Source organism: Somniosus microcephalus, chromosome 1 (assembly GCF_052327205.1).
Source record: "Somniosus microcephalus isolate GS21.2 chromosome 1, FLI_Smic_1.0, whole genome shotgun sequence".
In the NCBI taxonomy this organism is placed as follows: domain Eukaryota; kingdom Metazoa; phylum Chordata; class Chondrichthyes; order Squaliformes; family Somniosidae; genus Somniosus; species Somniosus microcephalus.
The window spans coordinates 302,876,148-302,889,332 of NC_140987.1; the positions used below are offsets into that span (position 1 = coordinate 302,876,148).

Sequence of the window (13,185 nt, forward strand, 5' to 3'; positions counted from 1 at the left end):
TTTTAGGTCGCACTTTGAGATTCCGTGCATCACTCCAACTTATGAGGTTTGCCTTAGCACCTGTATCTAGCTTAAAGGGAACAATGGTGCCATTTACCAGCAAGGGAGCTATCCAAACTTCAGTCTGTGGTCCTACAGAGTGCACTTCATTAGCATTGTTGCCCTGTTTTGACTCATTTTGCACCATTCCAAAAAGAAATTCTCCACTCCTGTCTCTTCAGTCGCAATAGCATGCACTGTCTTTTTACCTTCAGTTTTCTCTTCTAAAAAGCACATCTTGGCAAAGTGATTCCTGCCTTTACATTTTGCGCAGTTCTTCCCATAAGCAGGACACTGTCACAGATCACAGAAATCACAGAAACCCCACAGTGCAGATAGAGGCCATTTCAGCCCATCGAGCCTGCACCGACACACATACCACCCGATCCCCGTAAACCCCTACACCAACACATATCCCACCCTATCCCCGTAACCCCACGTATTTAATCCCCCTAACACTAAGGGTCAATTTATCATAGCCAATCAACCTAACCTGCACATCTTTGGACTGTGGGAGGAAACCGGAGCACCCGGAGGAAACCCACGCAAACACGGGGAGAATGTGCAAACTCCACACAGACAGTCACCCGAGGCCAGATTCGAACCCGGGTCCCTGGCGCTGTGAGGCAACAGTGCTAACCACTATGCCACCGTGCCACATGTTTATAACCGCACCATCTGCATTCGTAAGGCGTATTCGTCTTGAACTCCATGGGCCCTCTTGTGTCCCTTTTGTGTATCACATCCACTGGCAGGTTTTTTAGCCCCAGGGCGCTCTCTTCTGCTATGCTGCTCCCTTCGAATGTTTTCATGTGCATGGCTGAGAGTTCACTAGCATGACAAATTTTCACTGCTGCATCCAAATTTAGGTCATTATCTCTAAGCATTCTCTCCCTCACCTTCTTGTCGAGTATTCCAAAAACGACTTGATCATGTATCATCGATTCCTTCAGGTCCTTAAAGTTGCATGTTTGTGCTTTTATTTTCAAGTCCGTCAAAAAAACATCAAAGGATTCTCCTTGCTTTTGTATGCGGGAGCGAAACACGAATCTCTCATGCGTTTCATTCTTTTTTGGAGTGCAGTATTCGTCAAACCATTCTATCACCTTGTCCAGATCATTTTTATCATCTTCGGCTGCAAACGTAAATGTGTTAAACAGCTCGATTGCCTGTGAGCCAGCCACTGTTAGCAACAAAGCTACTTTACGTGTTCCAGAGCTAGTCGAAGCGTCAATCGCTGTGAGGTAGAGAAGAAAGCGTTGCTTGAAGACACGCCAATTTTCATCCACATTTCCTTCTAGTTGCAGATTAGCCGGAGGTTTAATTCCTTCCATTGTTGTAGTATGTCCTTATTGTGAGTTCTATAAATCCTCGTACCATGTAATGTTATCTTAGTAACGTAATTACGAGTCTCACAAGCAGTTGTTGAGGAGAACCATTTTATCCAGTCCTGCTTCTGTGTCTCCCAGTGCAGTCTGAAAGCATGGCCAAGATGGCATCGGATCCCGCCCCCGGATATGACATCAGCCATCAACCAGCTGTCAATCAAACCCCCGCTGTCCTTACAACAGCTACGGTTATCCTTACACCAGAGTGCTGTGGATGCTCAGTCATTGAGTATATTGAAGGCTGAAATAGATAGATTTTTGGATTCTAGGGGTATCAAGGGATATGGGGATCAGTTAGGTAAGTGGAGTTGAGGTTGAAGATCAGCCATGAGGGGCTGTATGGCCGACTCCTGCTCCTAATTCTTATGTGCATTATAGTCTTTGAACACCCCAAGTTCCAAACACCTTATTTTACTGCACAAAACAGGACCGCACATTACAACTTTCAGCTTTCCCCACGTCCCTTGAACCTCGTCCTTTTATACCCAGCTGGCTGGGGACAGTCTTCTCCCATTTCAGGTGAATTATCTTTTAAAGGGGAGATTCTTAAAGGGGCCATGCCCTTCTTCTGGGATCAGGGCCCTCATCAGCCTGTAGCTGACATACAGACCCTCAATCACCCTGCTACACATCTCTCCCCAACATAGAGCCATCAGCTTTAGTGACCTGCGCTCGGGAGAGACATCGGCATTCCTATGAGCTACTCCCGCCCTGTGTTCCACCTCAAAACAATAGGGCTGGAGTGATAAAAAAAATACTGGATCTCATGGGCATTTCTTTCTTTGTTCAACTGCATCCATTTCAGGGGGGCAAGATCTGTCATGAGGAGAAAGTGGCACCCCAATAGGTAGTACCTTAAGGTTTCCTCGGACCATTTAATTGATAAGCACTTCTTCTCTACTGCTGCTCCCTAGGCAACAGTTTTCTGCTCAGGTATACCATGGGACATTACTCCGCCTCAAATATTTGAGAGAGTACAGCTCCCAAACCCACCGCTGAGGCATTGGCTTGAAACACAAATTTTTGGCTAAAGCCTAGGACCATGAGCACAGAATTATTACACAGTGCTTGGCTCAGATCCCTGAAAGCAGCCTCTGCCTCAGGGTCCCACCGTAACAGGTTTGGTGCCTTTACTTTCGTCAGGTTGGGAAGGGGGGCAGCTCGGGTCGCAAAGTCAGTAACCAGTTGGTAGTAACCGACAATACCTAAAAAGGCCCGAACTTGCTTCTTACTCCCCGGTCGAGGCCAGGTTTTTATAGCTTCCAGTTTACCTGAGGCTTCACCAACCTGCCCCCTAAGGTGTAACCCAAGTATTTGGTCTCAGACAACTCAGTGTGGCACTTCTCTGGGTTTGCCATGTGCCAAAATATCTTTATGCTGTCTAATACAGCCCCTACTTCGCGTAAATGTGAACCCCATTGTGTGCTATGGATGATGATGCCATCCAAGTATCCTTCTGCACACGGGGTAGGAGGCCTCAATACTTGGTCATGGGGCCCCAGGCAATCCAAATAGCATTACGGTGTACTGGTACAGCCCCTTGGGAGCCACGGAAGCCGTTTGCTCTTTGGCGGATTCTGTTAAAGGGAACTGCCAGTATCCTTTCGTCAGATCTAAAGTGGTGAGATAATTGGCTTTCCCCAGTCTCTCAATCAACTCATCCACTCGGGGCATTGGGTAAGCATCGAATGTGGATACCTCATTCAATTTCTGAAAGTCATTACAGAACCGTCAGTTCCGGTCGGGTTTCGGAACTCAAACACTGGGGCCACTCCATTCACTATGTGATCCGAACCTGTAGAAAATTTGAAGGGATTGTTTGCTGCAAATACCCTAATGAAGCAATATTTTACAACCAATCATTCCCATCAATATTGATTGCACTTCATGTAAGGTGTTTCAGACACTTCAGTACGAAAGGTGCTATATAAATGCAAGTATTTTACAAATGTATTTTTTCAATGGCCCAGTAATTCCGGGCCCAACGCGTGAGTACGGATGGGGTACTCATGCGTGGGCCCGATGGAAGTGCCGGTTTTCAGCATGCACAGCGCATGCATGGAAAACCAGCATTTCCTGTCCTCTGAACCAAGGGGTTCAGAGGGCGAACGTGTGCGCGCAGGAGTCTGCGCATGCGCGCTGAAATTCCTTTTTTTCCACAGGTTTGCGCGTGTGTAAGGGCCTCTCCTTTTTACGAATGAGACGTAAGGACTTCATTCTTTAAGGTAAGTGGTCTATTACTTAAAATTATAACATTTTTTCCACAGCTTTATTGTTTTTAAGGACTTTACAGTAAGGTAAGTGTAGTTTTAGACCCGATTTTTAAAAAAAAATGTTTTTTCAAAAATTTGATTAATTGTTTAAAATTGTTTTTTAAAGTTATTTATAGTTCATTTAATTAGTGGGATGTTTTTAAAAATTTTAAAGTTTAACTAGTGTTTTGGGCGTCCGTACTTTTCATGAGTTTGACAGTTCTTACTATCAAACTCATGAATGAAGTTTCCCCTCCCCTGATTGGCTGCACAGTGCTCACCTGATCCCAGCTGGCACATCGAACTAACTACGCCGCTGGATCAGGTAAGCACAGCGCGCCAACATCTGAACCGGGCCAGTGACAGGAATTCCAAGCAGGCCCGGGCTTCAGATGTCAGCGCGCCAGGTGAGTGCACATCAGGGGCTTGCATGCGCGGCAAGCCCCCGAACCTAATTTCTGGGCCAATAAGTTAAGCGCTTTGAAATTTGTTGGAACTAAATGAAGGTTTTGAACGTTCATGTTACATGCCAGCCACATCACTGTAGATTGCATCCAGCCCAACTGCAGAATGATAAAAGTTCTAAGCTATTTTGAAGCAGCGTGTGATATCTATGATGCGAAACTAAAGTTAGTGTTTGGAGCGGAGTCAAATCGCATCCATGTCAAGTTGCTAAAAAGTGTGAGCCCGTAGTAATACCCCGTCCTTGCAGAAGTCTTCACAAGTGCACACAGATACAAAGGCTGTTTCTAAACGGGCCTCAGGCATTTCAATCTCTTTTTTGCTTAAAATCAAATTCAATCAACATGACAGCATCTACTTTGCCAAGAGGATTACTCATAGCTTTCATGTTGGCATTCTGCGATTCTCAGGGTGAGTTTATATTTAATTCATTCCTTTGTTTAAGGTAAAAATATTTAATTATAGAGAACACCGATGGCTGAATCAGATGCAAGTCAACATTCAGTATATTAACTTAGGTGAATATTCCTGTGGTGGGAGTACATGCTGCAAAGGTTTGTGTATTACAACATTAAAGGCGCTATGTAAATGCAAGTTGTTGTTGTATTATGGGAGTCAGTTTCAAAATCTATACAGAGGCCACGAAATCCTTATTCAGTAACAGTGTCAATCTCAAATTGTCGTACTTATGTAACACTTCCTTTAGAGCAAACTTAAAAGTCTGATATAAATATTGGCATAATTTTAATGACTTGTTCTATTTTTGCTCAGTCAAGGCACTGGCATTCTCACAAGATAAGCTGTCGTCGGCTACGACGCTATGCATAATGATATTTTATGATCAGGATTTTAACAATCTCACCTGGCTGAAATTATTTTCACGGAACCAAAGATCCCATGTGATTTCCGTGTGTGATGCAGTTTGCTACGCAAGTATAGCCTTTTTCTGATAACCTATCTCCAACCTGCTTGTCAGATACAGAAACAAGCAGAGGCAAAGAAGAAACAGAAAGTGGAAAAAAGTAATCGTGCTTGCCATGTATAGTTTTGTTTTTTTATTAAGCACTGAAATTTTAAAAGATATATATATACATATAATCTGGCCATTATTTACTTATTGATCATTTCAGTTGACAATTGGTTGCTTTACTACTACTGAAAGTGTCAGCTTTGTTCAGTTGGTTGCCTTTGGGTCAGAAGGTGGATTCAAGCCCTAATTCGATGAGCACATAATCTACTTATTTCTTCCTATCTCAACTCTATTTTTTCTCCCCTTGCCAAGTCCCTTCCGACCTATATCCACGACACTGCCGACTTCCTGTGCTACTTTAACAGTTTCCAGGCCCTAACCGACTCCTTTTCACTATGGACGTCCAATCCCTCTACACCTCCATCCCCCACCAGGACGGCCTGAGGGCACTCCACTTCTTCCTTGAACAGAGGCCCAATCCGTCCCCATCCACCACCACCGTCCTCCGCCTGGCTGAACTTGTTTTCACATTGAACAACTTCTCCTTTAACTCCTATTCATCATATCCTGCAACTTGGACTGTCATTGCTATACTTATTTGCTTATTTGCTTATTGTTTCTATATTTATACTTGTTTTTACTTTTGCTTTTTATATTTATACTTATATTGTGGGAGTGAGTGGGGAGTAAGCATTCCATTGTACAAGTTACATATGGCAATAAAATAATCTTGAATCTTGAATCTTGAATCTCTCACTTCCGCCAAATAAAAGTTGTTGCTATGGGAATCCATATGGGTCCTGGCCATGCCTGCTGTTTAGTAGGATATGCGAAACATTCTTTGTTCCAGTCCTAATCAGGTCCCCTCCCTCACCTCTTTTTTTGGTACATTTATGACTGTGTCCGTGCTGCTTCATGCTCTTGCCCCAAACTGGAAAATTTCACCAACTTTGCATCAGATTTCCACTCTTCCCTCACTTTCTCCTGCTCCATCTCCAACTCTTCCCTTCCCTTCCTCGACTTTGCTGTCTCCATTTCAGGGTGTGGAGATGCCTCGGCAGAGAGATAATCACAGCAATCAAACATGTAATGTTTTCCTGACTGACCTGTTTGGACACCATTCACACCTTTGCTTGCTGTGATTATCTCTCTGCCGAGGTGTGATAAATGGCAGTTAGAAAGATTACCTGTAATCATCTAACATTATTCTCTGACTATATGTGTCACGGGGGCGGGTTCGTCGCGCATGCGGGCGGGCCGTCCTAGAATCGAGTGACAGGACGATTGACCAATCCTACGCTTCAGTGACCTGACGGTTGACCAATCGGTGCGTGTGTGGGCGGGCCTTATCCTTCTGAACCGAGTGCATGGCCGCCATCTTGATTCCAAACTGTTCATTTCTTTTTCCCACTTTCTGCGTGTTTCTTTTCAAATCTACATTTCCAGCAAAAAAAAATTGCTTTTATTAAATTGTTTTTAAAAAAAGTTAATTCATTTGTAAATATTTTCTCTAACCTGATTCTTTATCCTACATTTCCCCATTTTTGTAAGGCCTCAAAAAGCTGGGCCTCTCCTGCCCAGCCACGACCGAGCTAGGTAATTGTCCCACGGCTTGTGGTAAGCTCCTCCCCTGCCTCACCACCCCCCCCGCAGTCTCCCCCGTCACGTTACCCGGGGCAACGGCGTCGGCCGCGAGGGACACGGGACAGGCACAGGGTGCGCGCGCAGTAGGCGACACAAAGAAGTTCGAGGCACAGAGCGCGGGAAGCCAGCAGGTGAGATGCGGCGTCTCTCTCTCTTCCCCGCTACGCGGTCTTCAAGCCGACTCGGGTGGGGGGCTCTCGGGAGAGCGGGGGGCGGGGCTCGGGAGTGCGGGGCGGGGCGGCCGGGGCTCGGGAGTGCGGGCCTCGGGAGGGGGAGATGGGTTACCCCGCAACCCGGCCAGGCCAACCGCAATCGGCCGTCTCAAGTCGCCTCAGGCCCGGCCGAGGGAGGGGCGGGGCTCGGGAGCCACCCTCAATCGGCCGAATCAAGTCGCCTCAGGCCCGGCCTCGGGAGTGGAGGGGGGCGGGGCTCGGGTAGCTGGCAGAGGCGGGGCTCGCGAGGGGCGGGGGGTGGGGCTTTCGAGGGGTGGGCCGCAGGAGGGGGAAGAGGGATACCCGGCAACACGACCTCTCCCCCTCTCTCTCTCCCCCCTCCCCCTCTCCCCTCCCTCCCCCTCCCTCCTCCCCCCACTACCCCCTTCCCTCCCCCCCTCCTCCCCCTTCCCCCCCTTCCCTCCCCCCTCTCCCCCCTTCCCTCTCCCCCTCCCCCCTTCCCTCCCCTTCCCACCTTCCCTCCCCACCCTTCCCCTCTTCCCTACCCCCCCTTCCCTCACCCCCTCCCCCTTTTCTCCCCCTCCCACTCCCCCTCCCCTCCCGCCCCCCCTCCCCCCACCGCCCCCCCTTCTCCCCCTTCCGCCCCCCCTTCCGCCCCCTTCTCCCCCCTTCTCCCCCTTTTCTCCCCCCTTCTCCCCCTCCTCCCCTCCTTCTCCCCCTTCCTCCCTCTTCCCCCAGTCGCTCTCTCTCTCTTCCCCCGTCACTCTCTCTCTTCCCCCAGACGCTCTCTCTCTTCCCCCACTCTCTCTCTTCCCCCAAGTCACTCTCTCTCTTCCCCCCAGTCACTCTCTCTCTTCCCCCCAGTCGCTCTCTCTTCCCCCAGTCGCTCTCTCTCTTCCCCCAGTCGCTCTCTTCATCCCCCAGTCGCTCTCTCTCTCCCCCCAGTCGCTCTCTCTCTACCCCCCAGTCGCTCTCTCTCTCTCTCTCTTCCAACAAGAACATGCCCCCGAAAAAGCCTCGGCTCCGCCGGGCACTCCAGCTAGTCTATATATAAAAGCGGTTGATCTGTCTGTCTGTCTGTCTGTCTGTCCGGCTATACACTCAAAAGTTATATGTGTTACATCAAAAGAAAGCTTACAATTCGGGAATGGTCATAAGTGTATTTACTTTTTGGTCGAGACAAAATTGTGCCGACGGTATCCAAAAAACGTTCAAAATTCCGCTCATTATCATCGAGTGATGTCAAGGTCGACCACTCGTATAGGACGATTGACCAATCCTATACTTCAGTGACCTGACGGTTGACCAATTGGTGCATGTGTGGGCGAGCCTTATCCTTCTGAACCGAGGTGCGTGGCCGCCATCTTGATTCCAAACTGTTCATTTCTTTTTCCCACTTTCTGCGTGTTTCTTTTCAAATCTACATTTCCAGCAAAAAAAAATTGCTTTTATTAAATTGTTTTTAAAAAAGTTAATTCATTGTAAATATTTCTCTAACCTGATTCTTTTTCCTACCTTTCCCCGTTTTTGTAAGGCCTCAAAAAGCCTGGGCCTCTCCTGCCCAGCACGACCGAGCTAGGTAATTGTCCCACGCTTGTGGTAAGCTCCTCCCCGCCTCACCCACCCCCAGTCTCCCCCGTCACGTTACCCGGGCAACGGCGTCGGCCGCGAGGGACACGGGACAGGCACAGGGTGCGCGCGCAGCAGGCGACAAACAGAAGTCCGAGGCACAGAGCGCGGGAAGCCAGCAGGTGAGATGCGGCATCTCTCTCTCTTCCCTGCTCCGCGGTCTTCAAGCCGGCTCGGGAGGCGGGTCTCTCGGGAGAGCGGGGGCCGGGGCTCAAGAGTGCGGGGTGGGGCGGCCGGGGCTCGGGAGTGCGGGCCTCGGGAGGGGAGGAGGGTTACCCCGGCAACCAGCCAGGCCACCCGCAATCGGCCGTCTCAAGTCGCCTCAGGCCCGGCCTCGGGAGGGGGCGGGGCTTGGGAGCCACCGCAATCGGCCGTCTCAAGTCGCCTCAGGCCGGCCTCGGGAGGGGGTGGGGCTCGGGAGCCACCCGCAATCGGCCGTCTCAAGTCGCCTCAGGCTCTGCCTCGGGAGGGGAGGGGGGCGGGGCTCGGGGAGCTGGGGGGGGCGGGGCTCGCCAGGGGCGGGGGGGCGAGGCTTTCGAGGGGCGGGGGGATGGGGCTCGGGAGGGGCGGGCCGCGGAGGGGGAGCAGAGTTACCCCGGCAACCCGGCCTCTCCCCCTCTCTCTCTCCCCCCTCCCCCTCTAGCCTCCCTCACCCCCTCCTCTTCCCCCCCGCTCCCCCCTTCCCTCCCCCCTCCCCCCTTCCCTCCCCATCCCCCTTCCCTCCCTCCCCCTTCCCCCCTTCCCCCTCCCCTCCCTCCCCCCTTCGCTCCCTCCCCCCTTCCCCCCCTTCCCCTCCTTCCCTCCCCCTTCCCCCTTCCCTCCCCCTTCCCCCTTCCCTCCCCTTCCTCCCCACCTTCCCCCTTCCCTCCCCACCCTCGCCCCCTTTCCCCCTTCCCTCACCCCTCCCCTCCCTCCGCTCCCCCCTCCTCTCCCCCCCTTCCGCCCCATTCTCCCCCTTCAGCCCCCCCTTCCACCCCCCTTTCTCCCCCTTTTCTCCCCTTCCTCCCCTCCTTCTCCCCCTTCCTCCCTCCTTCTCCCCCTTCCTCCCCTCTTCCCCCAGTAGCTCTCTCTCTTCCCCCCCAGTCGCTCTCTCTCTTCCCCCCAATTGCTCTCTCTCTCTCTCTCTTCTAACAACAACATGCCCTCGAAAAAGCACCGCCGGGCACTCCAGCTAGTCTATATATAAAAGCGGTTGATCTGTCTGTCTGTCTGTCTGTCTGGCCGGCTATACACTCCAAAGTATAGAGCGTACCTACACATGTGTTACATCAAAAGAAAGCTTACGATTCCAGAATGGTCATAAGCATATTTATTTTTTGGTCGGACAAAAGTTGTGCCAACGGTATCCAAAAAACTTCAAAATTCCGCTCATTATCCGCTCATTAGCATCCAGTGACATCAAGGTTGACCAATCGTACAGTCGAGCGACCCGACGGTCGACCAATCGCTGCGTCGCGGGGGCGGGTTCATCGCGCTTGCGGGTGGGCCGTCCTAGAGTCGAGTGACAGGACGATTGACCAATCCTACACTTCAGTGACCTGACGTTTGACCAATCGGTGCATGTGTGGGGGGGCCTAATCATTCTGAACCGAGGTGAGTGGTCGCCATATTGATTCCAACTCTTCATTTCTTTTTCCCGCTTTCTGCGTGTTTCTTTTCAAATCTACATTTCCAGCAAAAAAAAGATGCTTTAAAACACAAATTGTTTATAAAAAAAGTTAATTAATTTGTAAATCTTTTCTCTAACCTCATTAATTTTCCTACCTGTCACTGTTTTTGCAGGCCTGGAAGCCTCAGCCTCTGCTCGCCAACCACACCCGAGCTAGGCACTGCCCTCCCGGTGGGCCCGCCCCGCGATCGCCGCCATCTTGGTAAAGGCTGGCGGCGTGGGACTGGGCCGAGCGTAGCCATCGCCACAATTTTGGTAAAGGCTGGCGGGGCGGGAGGGAGCCTAGCGGGAGGTGAGTTGCGGTCACTGCGGGGCTCGGGCTCAGCTGATTGGGCGCTCATCAGGGGTCGGCCCGGAGCACATCGACTGGAGGAGCGGCGGCTCTCTTGCTCGTTCAACCCCCGCGGCCCGAGAGCCCGACCAAAAGCCACCAAGTGAGTGGCCACGGCGGTCCGTGCCGGGAGCCACCGCGCACAAAACTTCCCCGCGGCGTCAACAGCCCCGCCCCAGAGCCCGACCCAAAGCCACCAGGTGACCAGCCGCGGCGGTCCGTAGCGGCCCACTCTCTCTCTCTCTCTCTCTCACACACTCCCAGTCAGCACCAACCAGATCACTCGCCGCCATCTTTGATCAAGACAGCACTTCAATGTGGGCCCGAACAGCGCCATCTTTGATCATGGCGGCACTTCAATGTGGGGAAACAACAGCGCCATCTTTAGTCTGGGCTGCCCGGTTTCTTCCTCATTCCCTCACTCTCTCCATCCCCCTCCCCCCTCTCTCCCCCCTCCCCTCTCCCCCCTCTCCCTCCCCCCTCCCTCCCCGCTCCTCCTCCCTCCCTCCCCCCTCCCTCCCCCTCCCCTCCCCCTCCTCTCCCTACCCCCCTCCCCTACACCCCTCTCCCTCCCACCCTCGTCCCTCCCCCTTCCCTCCTCCCCCCACTCCCCAACCCCCACCCCTCCCCTCGCTCGCCTCCCCTCCCCCCTCCCGCCCCCCTCCTCCCCCCTCCCGCCCCCACCCCCCTACACCCCCTCCCCTCCCTCCCTCCCCTTCCTCCCCCATCCCCTTCTCCCCCTTCCCCCCGGTCACTCTCTCTCTTCCCCCAGTCGCTCTCTCTTCCCCCCAGTCGCTCTCTCTTCCCCCCAGTCGCTCTCTCTCTTCCCCACCGTCGCGCACTCTCTTCCTCCAGTCGCTCTCTCTCTTCCCCCCAGTCGCTCTCTCTCTTCCCCCCAGTTGCTCTCTCTCTTCCCCCCAGTTGCTCTCTCTCTTCCACCCAGTCGCTCTCTCTCTTCCCCCAGTCGCTCACTCTCTTCCCCCCAGTCGCTCTCTCTCTTTCCCCCAGTCGCTCGCTCTCTCTCTTCCAACAACATGCCCTCAAAAAGCCTCGGCACCGCCGGGCACTTTAGCTAGTATATATAAAAGGATCGATCTGTCTGTCTGTCTGTCCGTCTGTCTGGTAAGCTCCTCCCCGCCCCCAGTCCCCCCCGTCATGTTACCCGGGGCAAGCCAGCACCTGAGATGCGGCATCTCTCTCTCTTTCCCGCTCGGCGGTCTTGAAGCCGGCTCGGGCGGGGGGTGCGGGGCTCGGAGAGCGGGGCTCTCGGGAGTGCGGGACGGGACGGCCTGGGCTCGGAGAGCGGGCTCTCAGGAGTGCGGGGCGGGGCGGCTGGGGCTCGGAGAACAGGGCTCTCGGGAGTGCGGGTCGGGGCGGCGCGGCCGGTGCTCGGGAGGATGGGGCTCGGAGGGGGGGGGAAGGGTTACACCCGGCAACCGGGCGTGGCCGTCTCTCACAGCCTCAAGCCGGCACACGCCTGTTCCCGGGGCTTGGCTCCATTTGCAGCTGTGGGCCACTCGCCCTCTCTCTCTCTTCCCTCTGTCTCTCTCTCTCCTTTCCCCCCCTTCTCTCCCCCCTCCCCCTTCTCTCCCCCTCCCTCTCTTCTCTCCCCCCCTCTCAACCCCCCTCCCCCCCACTTCTCTCCCCCTCCCCCCCTGTTCTCCCCCCTCCCCCCTTCTCTCCCCCTGCCCCCCTTCTCTCTCCTCCTCTCCCCTCCCATCCACACCTCCCTCCACCCCTCCCTCCCCCCTCCTTCTGCCCCTCCCCCCTCCGTCACCCCTCCCTTCCACCCTCCCTCCCTCTCCCCCCCTCCCTCCCTCCCTTCCCACCCTCCCTCCCTCTCTCCCCTCCCTCCCCTCCATCCCCCCCTCCCCCTCTCCCTCTCCCCTCCCTACCCCATCCCTCCTCCCCCACTCCCCTCCCTCCCCCCTTCCCCGTCCTCCCCCCTCCGCCCCTTCTCCCCCTGCCGCCCCCCCTTCTCCCCCTTCCACCCCCCTTCTTTCGCTCTTCCACCACTCACTCTCCCTCTTCCCCCCACTCACTCTCTCTCTCCCCCCAGTCGCTCTCTCTTCCCCCAGTCGCTCTCTCTTCCCCCCAGTCGCTCTCTCTCTTCCCCCAGTCGCTCTCTCTTCCCCCCAGTCGCTCTCTCTCTTCCCCCCAGTTGCTCTCTCTCTTCCCCCCAGTTGCTCTCTCTCTCTTCCAACAACAACATGCCCTCAAAAAAGCCTCAGCACCGCCGGGAACTCCAGCTAGTATATATAAAAGGATCCGTCCATCTGTATGTCTGTCTGTCTGTTTGTCTGCTGGATGTCTGTCTGTCCGCTATACACTCAAAAGTTATAGAGCGTACCTACACATATTTTATATCAAAAGAAAGCTTATGATTAGGGGAGCGTCATAGGCATATTTACTTTTAGGTCAGACAAAATTTATTCGGACAGTATACATAAAACTTTCAAAAATCCGCTCATTAGCAGTTGACCAAGCCTACCACTCATTAGCATTGAGTGACGTGATGGTTGACCAATCCTACAGTTCAGTGACATGATGGTTGACCAATCGATGCATCATGGGGGGCGTTTCATGGCGTGTGTGGGCGGGTCCTAATCTTTCAAACTGCCGTTAATT

At 53.2% G+C, this 13,185-nt stretch overlaps 1 protein-coding gene across 2 annotated transcripts in view; it reads left to right on the top strand.

The window, feature by feature from the left end:
- Positions 1 to 4,309: 4,309 nt before the first annotated feature.
- The window catches only part of LOC147124848 (uncharacterized), a 97,695-nt gene continuing 88,819 nt past the window's right edge, over positions 4,310 to 13,185 (top strand). Inside the window, exon 1 of one of the 2 annotated variants that reach the window (XM_086005019.1) lies at positions 4,310 to 4,552. In XM_086005019.1, the coding sequence (XP_085861145.1) occupies positions 4,486 to 4,552 (67 nt within the window). In that variant the 5' untranslated portion in view covers positions 4,310 to 4,485. The remainder of the gene's footprint in view (positions 4,553 to 13,185) is intronic. The other variant, XM_086005099.1, reaches the window with a different exon arrangement.